We start from the raw sequence: 14951 nt of genomic DNA, 5'->3' as shown, positions 1-14951 counted from the left end.
GAGCAAGCACACACACACACACACACACACACACACACACACACACACACACACACGACGAGCGCAGTTACACATTTGTACACAGAATCCCAGCTGGCTAGAGCCACGTCCCTACACATGCAGGCATACTTGAATACAGATTTATCAACATGGTACACAAATGTGTAGAACCCCTCACATGTTAGCTAAGAATGGGCTTAGGGAAAGGTAGGAGAGGCTCGTGATGGCAGAGGAGACAGCTCGGTCCATAAAGTACATTCCTTGAGGACCTGGGTCTGACCAATCAAAATTCAAATGAATTGGTAGCTGTGCATGGCTAGGCAGAGTTGTAGTTCTGGGGAGGCAGAGACAGGAGGATCTTTGGAGTTTACTGGCCAGCTAACACAGTAAGCCTCAAGCCACTTGGTAAGCCTCAACCCAGTGAGAGACCTTATCTTTTTCTAAAGATTTGTTTACTTATATATCTATTTTATGTCTAGGGTCACTCTGTTTTCATGCACACCAGAGGAGGGCATCAGATCTTATTATAGATGGTTGTGAGCCACCATATGGGTGCTTGGCATTGAACTTGGGACCTCTGGAAGAGAAGCCACCGTTCCTAACACTGAGCCATCTCTCCAGCTGAGAGATCTTATCTTAAGAAAACAAAGGGGTCAGCACCTGAGAAATGACACAGGAGGCTCCCCTCTGCATCTACACGTGTGTATGGAGAGCAACAGCGATAACTTTCAGAGAGGTGGAATAACTTTCTCAGGAGCACATCAGCCTCTGAAAGGTGGTCAGTCTCTCACGCTCCTTCCTACATACTCGGGAAAGAAGATTTGGAGTCTGTTAAAAGGGGCTTCCCATGTGACCTGAGCTGAGCCAGCTCTAGGCAACATCATGGAGTTGGGTCAATGGGGGGGATGGGAGGTCAGTCTGGGATGTAGATCTAGGCCTGTGAATGGGATGTGGAGGCATACAGTTTCCGTGCTCAGACTGGGGACCCTCACCCAGCATCAGGAACTACTCTCTTTCTCCTTAGGGCCTGTACCCACAGCGGTCAACAAGGATGCCCTACCAGCAGCCCATACACCCACCACTGGGGTGCTACTCCAGACAGGTGAGTGCGTGACTTCCCCTCCTATGCCCTGCTCCATCAACGTCTTTAGGTCAGAAAGCTCTCTGCTACTTTATCCTTGCCAGGCAGTCACCACCATTGCTTTCTGGCCCATCACTGACTTAAGGGGACAAGCACAGATGTTGAGCATTGTATCAGAGATGAAGGTTGCCACACGATGATATGAGATGTCACTTAACAGAGTCCTTCCTGCATGATAATACCAGGCCTTTTCCCAAAGACTTCTCCTACACCAATCCAGCCTTCTCAACCACCTTATGACGTATGGTATTGATGGGGAAACTGAGGCCTAAAGAGTTTAGACCATAACATTAACATATACGTTTGGGTCTGCTGTGACAAGTAGCTTCCCTGACTAGGGACTTTCAAGGAGTCTTTAGTTCCTGCTCATGAGTCCCTGGGTCAGCTGAACTGGGTTGTGGATCAGGGTCAGGTCTGTTCTCCTGGCCCTTTTAGGGTCTGATCTGAAGGTGCAGGAGCCTTTGTTCCTCTTTCACTGGGTGTCAGAAGCACATAAAGAGGCCACACACAGTCTTCCAGAGCCTCAGCTCTGTGCATGTTGAGGTCTGCACACTTTCAGTCGGCCAAAACCAACCCCACAGCTCTGCCCAGCATGTGTGGGCCAAAGAATCATCTGCATGTTATGTGGGCTGGCTAGTTCCCGTAGAAGACACCCAGTTTGATTTGAATCTCAAATTTAAACATTGCACAAGAAATATTTATGTTAAAAATATACTCACTGGTTATTTCCAGTTTGGATAAAACTGGTGTCCTGTAGTTTGATTTGCCAAATGTGACAGTATGAGTTACCCAGGTACTTCAGCTACAAATGCCTCTGAGATGTTAACTCAGAAGCGAATGAAGGCCTGTCCCTGGCGACCTCGTGCTCTTGGCCACCGGGATGGACATCTCTCGTAGATAAATGCACAAAAGTACCATATCAGAATAAAGCAGCAGAGATAGTAACAGATCTCCATAGAGAGAAGCAAAGAGAAAGAGTGGGCTGAGCGATGTCTTACTGGATTAAAGCGCTTGCTTTCCAAGAACGAGGAATGGAGTTTGGACTTCTAGAACCCATGTGAAGCCAGATGCAGTAGCATGCATCTGTAATCCCAATGTGCTTATTACAAGATGAGAGATGGAGACAAGGCCACGGACCAGCTAGTCTGGCATCTACAGCAGTGAACAGCAAGAGACACTGCTTTAAAGCAAGGTGAAAGGTGAGGACCGACACCTAAGCCTCCATATGTATACTGTAGTGTAAATACCAGCACACACACACACGCACACACACACGCACACACAGACATTCACACTAACACACACACTCATTCACACTAACACACACACTCATTCACACTAACACACACACTCATTCACACTAACACACACATTCACACACACATTCACATTAACACACACACGCACACACACACATTCACACTAACACACACATTCACACTAACACACACATACACATTCATACAACACACACACACACACACACACACACACACACATTACATGTAGTTACATGCTTCCAAGCTGGCCTGCATGCTCATCCATACTCCGACAGATATGGAAACAGGCTCAGAGGTACTGAGTCTCGGAGCAGAGATGGGGTATGAGAAAAGTCACTTAAGACTGGGGACGGAGACAGGGCTGAAGGCAAGCATTCCACATCCGCAAATAGACTTGCCTCTCTCACACAGGTCCACGGACTGTCCACACCCTTTCTCTGTAAACCTCGCCTCTGAGCTGGCATAGGCTAGTGTGTTTCTGGAGGTTAGCAATAACTACCATGGTCAGAACTGCTTCATCAGGAATAAGAGCCTCCCTCATCCTGTTAGGAGAGAGCCCGTCTCAGGAATCCCAGTGCCATTATCTCTACCTACAAACACTAACAGCTCCTCCTGGCTCAAAGAGTCTTTTTAGGCAATTATGAGTGTGTATATATTTGAATAATGCAGTATAAAACATGATAAGAATTTTAAAGACCGAGGCTACTGCTGTTTATTGGTCTCTCTCACATCCTTCTAGGGACACCTATTTATATAAGATTTCCTGAACGAGGCCATCATTCTCGGCACACTGTTCTGTAGGTGGTTTCCAGAGAAGCAGACAGTGCTGCACATGATGGCTTTGATTGGCCCCATGGAATCTTGGGAATATCCCTGGATAAGGCTGGCGTGAGTTCTGGGACTCATCCCTAACTAGTCTCTGCCAGGGCCAACTACTTCCCATTGCGGAGAATGGGGACATTTCCTGTATTGGCCACCACAGAGTCTGTCCTGTAAGGAGTTTCCAGTCCCACGTGTGGTGTCACGGGGCCCTGCAACCTCTCTTTGAGCAGCAGGCCAACAATTGGGGGATGAGTTCAGCTCTCAGAGAGTGCACAGCAGAGGAAGGCTGGAGCAGAACCCATGCTCTGGGCTCTCTCTGGGCTTCTGGCTGCAACTCAGGCCTGGAGATGCTTACTAAGCTGAGCCTCCATTCTGTTGTCTCCCAAATGGGAGTAACGATGGCCTGTGTTAGTTATTTTTCCTCACTATGATGATAAAAGAGCCGACGGAGGCAACTTGAAGTTTTCGTTTCATTGTTGTTTGCTTTGTCTTCTGTTTTCTCGCCCAGTTTGAGAGTAGAGCCCATCACCTAGAGTGAGGCCACTGGTCACATCTTACCCACAGTTAGGAAGCAGTGAGAGATGAAGGCTGGTATTCAAGTGGTTTCTCTTGTCCCCTTTCTATTCAGTCTAAAACCCCAAGCCCCGGGAATGAAGCTGCCCACTTTTGGGGTGGGCCTTCCATCCTTGGTTACAATTCTCTGAAAATACACCCTAGGTGATTCTAAATCCCATGAGCCTGACCATCAGGACAAGGTCATGTGATCATGTGTCATAGGGTTTGTAGGTATAGTGACAGAGGCCAGGTGAAGAGTCCCCCGCAGCCTGCAGGTTCCAAGTGGGTTTGTATTAGACATGGACATGAGGGGGGCAAGGGGCACTTGAGGACTCTAGGCGTCTATGGTTTGGGTGGAAATTCAGAAGCTTTTCCGGCTTTGAGAGAAGCTCCCCTCAGCACACAGGAAAACCCACAAGAGGAAAGGTCTTCTGGTGTTTGAGCTGTCAGGAGTGGGACCTGTTGCTGGCTCTCCATCACCTTAGCAAATGCTTAGAGCTCCCGGGTCTTCCCATCCCCTCCCTGGCCCCTCCCACTGTATTCACTTCCTGACTAGGACAGTGGTGAAGAGATGGAAAGTGCCCTTGCTTGTTGGGGACAGGAAAGTAAGAGCCACTATCCCCAGGGGGTATTTGCCCAGGTATTGGCAGAAACCCCACTGACTTCCCATCCCCCCCTCCGCCCACCCCTGCAGGTTCACGCTTTCTCCCATTACCTGATACTGTATCCATTAGCCACGTGTGGGTTTTTTTCTGGGAATTCCAAAGCCGCAGCATCCAGACTTTAGCTCCCCGTTCATTCTAGCTCTGCGGTTCTCAACCCCGTGGGTCACGATCCCTTTGGGGCGGGGGCGGGGGCGGGGGAGCTTCAAAGAGCCTTTCACAGACGTCGCCCATGACGACCCCAAAACACAAATGTTTACACTGCTATTCATAATGGTAGCAAAATTACAGTTATAAAGTAGCAATGAAAATAATTGTACGGTTGGGGGTCACCACAACACGAGGGACTGTATTAAAGGGCTGCAGCATTAGAAAGGTTGAGAACCACTGCTCTAGCTGGATTTCCAAGCGCTAGATAATTACAGCTGGTGGTTATGCAGCGATCTTTATGGCACAGACCTGTTCTTTGCTGGGTGGAGTTGTCTGGTGCTCACAGGCTGTTGAGGTCCTAATGTAGACACCAGTGGTGTGAAACAGAGCGGTCAGACCCTCCCCACACAGAGTAGACACTACTTCTCCATTTTACCGATTAGGAGTTTGAGGCTCAGGTACATAAGGCAGGTAAAGGCTACGCGGATTGATAAGGTAGCAGCTGGGGTTAGGGTCAGGACTGGGGGATCATTAGCTTGTCCCTCTCTTTCTCTGTCCTGCAGGTGACACCGTACAACCCACAGCAGATGGGACAGCAGATTTTCCGCTCTTCCTACACCCCCCTGATGAGCTACATCCCCTTCGTCCAGCCCAACTATCCATATCCTCAGAGGACCCCCCAGAAGCTGCCTGCCAATCCCAGAGACCCTCCCCCGATGGCAGGAGATGGGCCTCCGTACCTCTTCCCCCAGGGATATGGGTGAGTTCTCAGCGGTGGTGGAGGTGGGGAGCTGACCTGCATCTAGATGGCTGTCAGAGAGGGCAGGTGAACGGGATGGGCTTCATAGAGGCTTTGTTGGTATATGTACCCCGTAGCTGTAGCGGGAGTCGGGGGTGGGGTGGGCATATCTTTGTACCTGTGCCCAAAGTCTCTGAGGACTTGGAGGGAGCAGATGTGGAGGTGAGCCTGGGCTGGGGTCTAGGACGAGCCTTTCGAAGGTCCTATGCAGGCTGCCACCTACAGGCTGGATGTAGAACTGCAGCTGCCCAATCAGAAGCAAGTGGCCACTCTACACACCAAATGGCTCCTGCAAGTGGCTCACGGTGGCTTGTTATCAATTGTTGATTTGCAAAAAATATGGTTAACCAATCCATCCCCTCCCTGCATGCATCTGAAGTCCTCGCCAGGCTAATCTTTCAAGCATCCCCTGGACTTCCTAAGAGGTCCCTGTGAAGGGTCTTCCACAGCTTACCCACCGAAGTATCCCAAACCCCAAACAGTAGAAAAGTCTGCTATTTCCGGGCTTGTCTGATGGGCTCGTCAGCAGAGCACTAACACAAACCGGGCAGTTAAATGGAGATTCCTCTTGGACTGTACGTGCTGTGGAGTAACAAAGTTGCGTTTGCTTAACAAAATTAACAAGTCGCCACTCACTCCAGCAAGCCAGATCCTCAGCTAATCCTGGTGACCCAAGTCAGGAGCCATCATGCTACTCCTGCGGACCTCAGAATCTTAGGCAGATCATGGGGCCTGCGTGCCCCACTTGGAGAAACTCGGGTTCTAGGTTAGGATCAAACTCTCAAGGGTGATATCGAATCCTGCCCTCCCCGGTCCACACTGTGCCCAGCAGACAGACTCTTCCCACCTGACCCACTGCACGACCCCAGACCCTCACTCGTTGACTCTCCCATCTCCCTGATATCTTGTGAAAAGGAATCAATGTTTCAAAGAGGTTTCGACAGTCAGATCTGTTCGGGGGGGGGGCAACTTTTGAGAAACAAAAGCAAGCCGATTTCCTAACGGTTGGAACTCTCAGATCATTTCATTGCCTGGGGTGCTCAGAGAATATTCAAGAAAGTGGTCGATGGTGGTGTTTGAGTATGATGCCCATGTTTTCTTTTTATGTCTTTCCTTCCTTCTCTGCTCCCTCCTCTTCACTTTACAGAGCTCCACGGGTCACCCACCACCACCATCATCATCATCATTCTCTCTTTCTCTCTCTCCCTCCCCCATCTCTCTCTCTCTCTCTCTCTCTCTCTCTCTCTCTCTCTCTCTCTCTCTCTCTCTCTATCTCACACACACACACACACACACACACACACACACACACGCATAAAAAGAGGAGGCGGAGCTGACAGGACTGAATGCCACATGCTTTGGTAACATGATGAGCAAGGCCAGAGCCAGAAAGGGTGGGGGTTCCCAGTGAATGGGTAGAGGAGGAAGTCTGAACTGAAGGAGTCAGGCCCTTAAGTGGGATGGGGCAAGGAGACCATGCAAATGCACCCCCTAAGCTCTTGATTTTGAGGTGCCTGGAATTGAACCCAGGTCCTCCCTCATGCTAGGCAAACGACTTACTGATGAATTATCCCTCCCCAGCCCGGAAGGTGCAAGGAAAACAGGAGGCCTGGGGACAGAGCCGAGGATAGTTGAAGTATTAGATTTATCCCTGGAAAAGGTGGAAAATAGGATTGGAAAGGGAGGTTGGGATTGGATTATTAAAGGCTATTTTGACTGGTAGGCCAGGGGATGTAATAAAGGCCTGCGCACATCAGAGCGAACACACATATAGGAGAGAATAGGAGTCGAGGTATAGTCTGGAAGGAATTACCTTCCTAGAGGTGAGAATGAGTGAGGCTTCTGAGGGACACAGAGAACCATCCCTCAACTGGCAGCCACCCCTGTGTTACAGCCTATGATTATTCAGGGCACAGAATGGAATGCTGGCTGTCCAGGGAACAAGGGGACTTTACACACAAAGGGTGGGGTCCTGGTCTCTGTGTGTCCTTGGGGACATGGGGATCAAGAGGAGAAGGGACAGGAAGGGGTAGCCCAAGAAGAAAGCACATGACCGAGAAGAGCAGGAGACAGTGGAAATGAAGAGAGATGAGTAAGGGAAGGTGGAGGATAGTTAGCAGAGGATAATGACGTCCCCAGAAGCTGGGAAACCATGATGGGGACAGAAACAGGTGCCAGCTTATATCCCCAAAAGAGGAAGATTTGTTCATTAAAAAAAGCTGATTGAGGAAGCTGGGAGCTGGGCGCTTAATTGGTAAAACCTTGGACCTGATGCTGATGCCCAGAATTTGCATGGATAACAAGGCATGGTGCCACACACTTGTAGTCCCAGTGCTGTGGACACAGAGACAGGCAGGTCCCTCGAGCTCCCTGGCCGGCCAGCTTAGTCTAATTGGTGATCTTCAGTCCCAGTAAGAGAATCTCAAAAAACAATGTGGATGGTTCCTGAAGATTTGCAAAGCTTTCGTGTGTGTGTGTGTGTGTGTGTGTGTGTGTGTGTGTGTGTGTTTGTGTGTGTGTGTATAACATACATATGCATACATACAAATCTGATTGACCTCTGGGCTTGTGGCATATGTCTGCAATCCCAACCCTTGGGAAATGAATTAGGGAGATCTTGAATTTGAGGCCAGCCTGGATTTCATGGTGAGATGTGTCTCAAACAAAATGAACTGACTTGAGCAACTCCTGTGCCTGGCACTGTCCATGGCACTGTGAACTGGGGGGAACCAGACATACAAAGTGCTTCCTTCTCTCACAAACTTCACAGTCTGGAGTGTACAGGACACTGCCATAAGACACAGATGTGTGTCATCAGAGGCAAGACCTAAAGGAGGAAGAGACTCCTCCTCATCCTCCTCCCCCTTCAAACAAGGACTCAGTGTGCTTCCTAGAACTGGCCTTGAATTCCCAGCCATCCTCCTGTGTCAACACTCTGTGTGCTGGGAGTAAAGGCAAGAACGACTACATCTGGCAAGGAAGAAGGCTTTCTGAGCCATGGTTATTCCTGTGTGAGAGAGACAAGCACTCCACATGCAAAGGGCCCAGTGTGCTGAAGTATAAGGGGATGGCAAGAGAAATCAGAGATGCGGCCAGGGCTTAGCAGGTTGGGACTCATCAGCATGTCAGAATTTTAGGAGCAGCGGGATGTCATGGAGACCTTTAGCATGCTCTCATTTCCTGTCTGGAGCAGATCACGTTGGCCAAGGAAGCATAGGCTATGGCAGCGAGGGCTTGGTGCAAGGGTCAGGGCCAGGGTCTTCAATTCTGCCCATGAAACAGATGCTGATGGTGTAGAGGAGGGTGGTTTCTGTGAGAAAAGACAAGTGAACTGAGGTAGGCTGTTCACTTCCTTGGCAGAGTCAGTCAAGCTTGATCACGGCTGCATGTGGCATGAGGACCAGGGCACACGTCTTAGGCTTCTGATCTGTGCACTGGATGAGTGAAGGTGGAAAAAGTCCGGGGAGCCATGACTAGAACAAGGCTGTTTATTAAGTCCCAAGTGCTGAACTCATTGGACAGTGTAACTCTCTCACTGTGGCAAAACATCATGGCCAGAAGTAGTTTATAGAAGGAAAAAGTTATTTGGGCTTACAACTGTAAGTCTTAGTTTAGATTTTACTGCTGTGAAGAGACACCATGACCAAGGCAACTCTTATAAAGGACAACGTTTAATTAGGGCTGGCTTACAGTTTCAGAGGTTCAGTCCATTATCGTCATGGCAGGAAGCATGGCAGAGTGTAGGCCGTAGGGTGCTGGAGAAGGAGCTGAGGGTTCTACATCTTGATCTGAAGTCAGCAGAAGGGCTGTGTGTCACACTGGCTGGAGCCCGAGCATGAGAGACCTCAAAACCCACCCCCACAGTGACGCACTTTCAGTAAGGCCACACCTCCTAATAATGCCACTCCCTATGGACCAGGCATTCAAACACATGAGTCTATCGGGGCTATTCAAATTTATTCAAACCACCACATGGTTCGGGGGGGGGGGTATGAGTCCATCTTGGAGTGCAGGTATGGAGGCAGGAACAGGAAGTTGAGTGTTTACATCATGAACCACAGTGAGTGAGAGAGAGAGCAAACTGGACACCAGGAGAAACCTTACGTTCTCAAAGCCTCCCCTCAATAGTACAATTCCTTCTTTTAGAAGGCAGCACCTCTTAAACTTCCCCAAACAGTGGCACCAACTGGGGACTACTATTCAAATGCCTGACCATGGGGGGGCATTTCTCATTCAAATCATCACAGTAAGATGGGTGGAATTATTGATAGACAGGGGGATACAGGATCCTGGAGCTGGGAGAGGGGCAAGGTTGGAGCTGGCAATGAATTTGGTGGTTGTTAGAGCACAGATGATAGATAAATTAAGGCATGGGACAGGGTGAGTTACCAAGGAGTGGGCATGTGTAGAAGAGACAGATGCAAGGATATAGCCCTGGGGCCTCCAGTAGGTGGGGGGGCCTGGAAGGGGTAAAGGGACCAGGAAAAGAACTAGGAAGCAGCTTCTAGTGGTGTCCGTGTGTAAACATGTTGTGTGTTTTGTGTGCGTGTATGATGGGACAGTCAGGAAAAGAATGGAAGCCACTTGCAGGCAACGATTCTGTAGCAGACCACATGGGAGCCAGGGTCAGAGTAGAGAAACGAGAGCTTGGTACTTTGGGAGCCAACACAGGGAACTCTGGGTAATACGGTTGTTGAGAAACTTACGAAGCCGAGGATTGGACAAGACCCACCGAGGCTGGATTGGTCAAGGGAAGGTGAATGCATGGACCTAGGTGGACAGCATGGTTTGGAAGACAGGCAGGAGGGTCTTCAGAAGCAGAGGAAGCGAGAGGAGAGAGGGGATGAAGTGAGAGAGGAAGCAATCCCCATATCTCGGTCTCAGAGGAGGAGGGAAGGCCTTCAGTGCCTCTGCCAGGCTGATTTACCTTCCTTATCAGGGGTGACTGCTACACAGTTCATCCTCCAAGCAATAAAATAATAAGTGTGAGCATTTACTGGGGCATGAGTAATACTTGTCCTGGAAACAGTATTATGTCAGCTGTCTTGGGTAAGCCAGGATGCATGGCTCCCTGTGCTCTAGGACAGCGTTCTCAACCTGGGGGTCACGACTCCTCTGACCCTTTCCCAGGGGCCGATTAAGACCATTGGAAAACACACATTTGCATTATGATTCATAACAGTAGCAAAATTGCATTTATAACGTAGTAGTGAAAATAATTTTATGTCTGGGGGCAGGGGTCACTGCAACATCAGGAGCTGTGTCACAGGGTCAGCATTAGGAAGGTTGAGAACCACTGCTGAGGAACTGGTGTGCCTCTCCTCCTTCCTCGTCTGCCATTTTCTCTAGCAAGTATTCCTTGGTAGTTCTAGTCCATACATACCCTTTCTCCCCATGGCCCTGTGTTCATGAGGTCTGAACCATAACCTTGGCAGTTGACCTGATTCTGTGATCAACCCAGAGAAGCTAGGGACCCAGGGTGAAGTGATCAGATACGAGAGACAAGGCGCTTAACTGGTTACTGATAACCATTGTTACTGTCTCAGCTTTTATTTTATAAATCAGACCAAGCACCCAGAGTTTCTTATAACAACATCACTCTTTTCTGCCAGGGATGGGGATTCAACCTGGGGCCTCACGTATCAGACAACCACTCTACCACAGACACACACCTCAGACCTTGCTTTTACTAGACAGGGTCTACGGAGACTGACCTGGCCTCAAATTTGTGACCTCCAGGGATCCACCTCCCACGTTCTGGGATAACAGGCACGTAGTATGCCAACGTCACTTTCAATCACTTACAACTCAGCACGCTTTTTCTTGAATTTCATGCATCTGTGTTTCACCTGCATGTATGACTGTATACCGTGTGTGTGACGCCCAGCGAAGTCGGAAGAGGCAATCAGATCCCCTGGGACTGGAGTTTGAGATGGCGGTGAGCCATCTTGCTGGTGTTGGGGATCAAACCTGGGTCCCCAGAAGAGATGCTCTTAACTGCTGAGCCACTTCTCCAGCCCTTCCAGCATGGTTTTTTAAAGGAGAAACAGAGATGTTTCCTATTAGGGATGTTGCTGGCCGGCCCTGGGTCGGATGCCAAACAGTCAGGTCCTATCTCTGCTGTCCTAGAACTTATTTTAGTTAGAAGAGAATGAAATATTACCCAAACCTTAGCTGATCTATGGACTGTCGCCACTAGAGAGCCACAGATGGTACGAACAGCTAAGGCCATTGACACACTCACCTTATCTCTCTGTCCCTCCCCTCCCCTCCCCCCTTGTTGTTTCTTCATTTTATGGGAGAGCACCTTGAAGGTGACTCTCTTTTATAATATGCATCTGCCCAGCGGAAAAGTGGCTGCGAATGCTGGGATTAGACTAAATCTAGCCGTTTGCTCCACGGCAGTTTGTATTAAGCTCCGGTTCCATCTGGAGTCTGATAGGAGATAGGTGAAGAAATTGCAGTCAGATCCCAGAAGTCTGTGTTAGCTGCTGGGTCTGAAGAGGTCAGAGGAAGCTTCTCGGAGGAGGAGATGGCCTCTGAACTCCGTTTCGAAGGCGTCAGAGAAGTGTGTGGACTTCTTTTCGAAGTGCACATCTTTGCTCGTTCTTCCCTGAGGGGTCATGCAACACAGCAGGCACTCACTCAGTGGTGTCGCAAGGCTACTTCTCTGAGGAGTGTTAAAATAAAGGGTGTGATTTAGCAGGGCCGAGTCAGGAATCTAGCTGAGCAGGGGAGACCCTCAGGTATTGGCTGAACTCAGACTAGCTGCCAGGACAGGTCCTTTTCTGCGATGCTGTGAACTTCCCTAACGTCCTCTGACACAGATAGATGCTCACAGGCCTATGGGTGGGTGCTCAGATCCAGGTAACTTCCTTCTTTGTGGCCCCTAACTGAGGACAGCATGGAACTCTGAATGACATCCTTACATGCTCCCTAAAGCTCCCTGAACCAATGTAGTAGGGGACACAGCTCTTGCCCAGAGCCAAAGACTCTGTAAGATGCTAAAGCTTTCAGACTTCAAACCTGTCCTGCTTCCTAACCTTTAATAACCTCCACAAAAACAAATCAATGGATTCTTTTTTCCAGTCTCTCTGGAACCATCAGAGACTTCATCACAGTACCCGTCGTCCCTCTCTTCCAGGTTCAACTCTGCGCCCAGCGGCCCCCTGATGAACAGCGCCTATTTTTCCTCCAGTGGGAATGGTATACGCTTTTAGACTTCTCTCTCTCTCTCTCCCCTCCACCTCTCTTTGCCCTTGGATCAGGGCTAAAGGTTCTGGAATTCTGGATTCTGCAACAGCTTGGTGTGAAGTTTGGAAAGCCAAGGTTCCAACCAGGTGGCCGACAGAAAACAGCAAGACCAGATTCCTCTACTGGCCAACACTCACCTGCATAGCGCCCCCCTCACATGTAGTGCACACCACAGACGCACCCCCCATTTGTAAGACCACACAGGCACCTGTATTTAGCTAACATGACTGGTTTTTGTTTTTGTTGTTGTTGGTAAGATAGAAAGTAAGACACTTAATTTAGAACGTTTGTATGTTATGGTAAAACTATGAGCTGCTTGAACATGCGTGTGCCTGTTCATTTATTTTGCTGTGCGTTATGTAATCTCAACTGTTCATTTCCTCCCATGAGTCCCGGTGTTTCTTCAGACACAGACCAGGGTCTTGGGAGTGATCTTATCTACATGAGGGACCTCAGAGGTCAAAAGCGTAAGCACTTATCTCTTCTCTCCTATGGTTCACTTATTCCCCAACACCCCATATTCCGCATTACTATTATTGGCATTATACAAAAACCACTCTCCTTGTGGTCTATCCCAGGTTACAGCTTTCTAAAAAGTGTCCAGGACACAGTACTGGCATAGAACATAATTTACAAATGAATCTTAAGGGCTGGTAAGATGGCTCAACTACTCAAGCTTCATGGCGTGAGTTCTATCTCTGGGACCCAGTTAGTGAAAGGAGAGAACTGATTCTTGATAGCCATGCATGTACACACACACACACACACACACACACACACACACACACACAAATGGAACAAAAATTAATCTAAAATGTGACAAACTATTCAATGATGGCACACTGGTGCCAAGCTCGAGGTCAGTCTCAACACTGCATCTAATGTCACTGTCCTTGGCTGTGTCTGGTCCAATCCTGACCAATGACTTGAATGACAAAGCAGGGAGATGCCTGGAAACATTTACTCAGGATGCACTATGGAAACCGGAGACAGTGTGAATTGCTTCTCCAGTTTTACACCCATGGGTAGCAGGCATCACTAATCAATGGTAGGATTTTACTCCCTGGAGGCTGGCCGGAGCTGAAGAACCATTTTTCCGATGGTGCTGCAAGCAGCTATTATCAAGCAGAGTTGGTCTGTGAGGTGAAATCCATGTGCTGTGTTTTTAATGCGTGTTACCAGGATGAAGTTAAGCAGAGCTTGTTCATGGCAGGATACACTCGTTGGTCCATGCACATAGATGGACCACCACTCAAATCGCCTCTCTAATGCTCTTATTGACCATGCTGGGTGCCGGGAAGCTGAACTCTACAGTGAGAGCCGGGTCTGAAGAACATTGGACACTATATGCAGCACCCCCCCCCAAGCAATGACAGGCAGAGCGTCTGAAAGGTATCAGTGTCTCGAGATGCTTAAGTCACAAAAGTATTTTTCTTGACCTCATAGTAGGATGCCACTAGACTCACTGACCTTTCCCTTTGAACTCTGGAAAAGTAAGTTCTCCCCTCAGTTTCCCTTAAGACCAATACCTCATCTTTTCTCCATAGTCTAAATTTTGGGGTTCCTGTTACTCCTTGGACCTTCACTTGGTATATTGTTCCTTCTTGATTTGTTTGGCTAACAAGATGCCTTATGTTAATTTTCATACCAGTTTCTGAAACAAAACATCCAGCCAAAAGAATTCAAGGAAGGAAGGAACATTTATCTCCATTTACAGTTCAAGGAGAAATTCATCGTGATGGGCAAGGCCTGGCTGCAGGAGCTTGGGGCTGCTGGTTCCATTGTGTCTGCCAGGAAGCTGAGAATGACTGATGCTATAGTCAGGCAGCTTTCTCCTTTGTAAGCGCTCTGTAATCCCAGCCCATGAAATGTTGGTCCCCTGTCCAGTGCCCTTAATCTAGAAAATTCTTTCAAGATGCCTGGAGAGTTACTTCCAAGGCAAGTTGAGTTCATGTCCACTTGACGATGTAGACTATCACAGTCCCTAAGGGTGCCTTACTTCTAGCTCAGCGTGCAGAGAGAAAGAGAGAGAGAGAGAGAGAGAGAGAGAGAGAGAGAGAGAGAGAGAGAGAGAGAACGAATGTGGGTTCACCAGGGATCCTGATCAGTTTCTTAGAAACTTTCCAACTTTGACATTGACAGAGAGTACGCCCCTCTGCATCTGAGTTCTATTAACGGTAATGGCAAGAATTGTGAGGGTTAAAAGATGGCGTAGATTTGAGACAGACTTACTATCTACTCAACAGAGGCCATGGTTTAAGATGGGACAATAAAGACATATCTGTCCT

The 14951-nt window shown here is 48.7% G+C and overlaps 1 protein-coding gene across 1 annotated transcript in view; it reads left to right on the top strand.

Moving 5' to 3' along the window:
• C5h1orf94 (similar to human chromosome 1 open reading frame 94) overlaps window positions 1-12984 on the top strand; it is a 43902-nt gene extending 30918 nt beyond the window's left edge. The window contains exons 5-7 of the mRNA NM_001134732.1: window positions 1025-1102; window positions 5174-5370; window positions 12554-12984. Of these exons, the coding sequence (NP_001128204.1) occupies window positions 1025-1102; window positions 5174-5370; window positions 12554-12629 (351 nt within the window). The 3' untranslated portion in view covers window positions 12630-12984. The remainder of the gene's footprint in view (window positions 1-1024; window positions 1103-5173; window positions 5371-12553) is intronic.
• Window positions 12985-14951: the final 1967 nt, after the last annotated feature.

Source organism: Rattus norvegicus, chromosome 5 (assembly GCF_021556685.1).
Source record: "Rattus norvegicus strain SHRSP/BbbUtx chromosome 5, alternate assembly SHRSP_T2T, whole genome shotgun sequence".
Taxonomy (NCBI): Eukaryota; Metazoa; Chordata; class Mammalia; order Rodentia; family Muridae; genus Rattus; species Rattus norvegicus.
The sequence above is the reverse complement of the archived record's forward strand: the minus strand, read 5'-3'. Positions and strand labels throughout refer to the sequence as shown.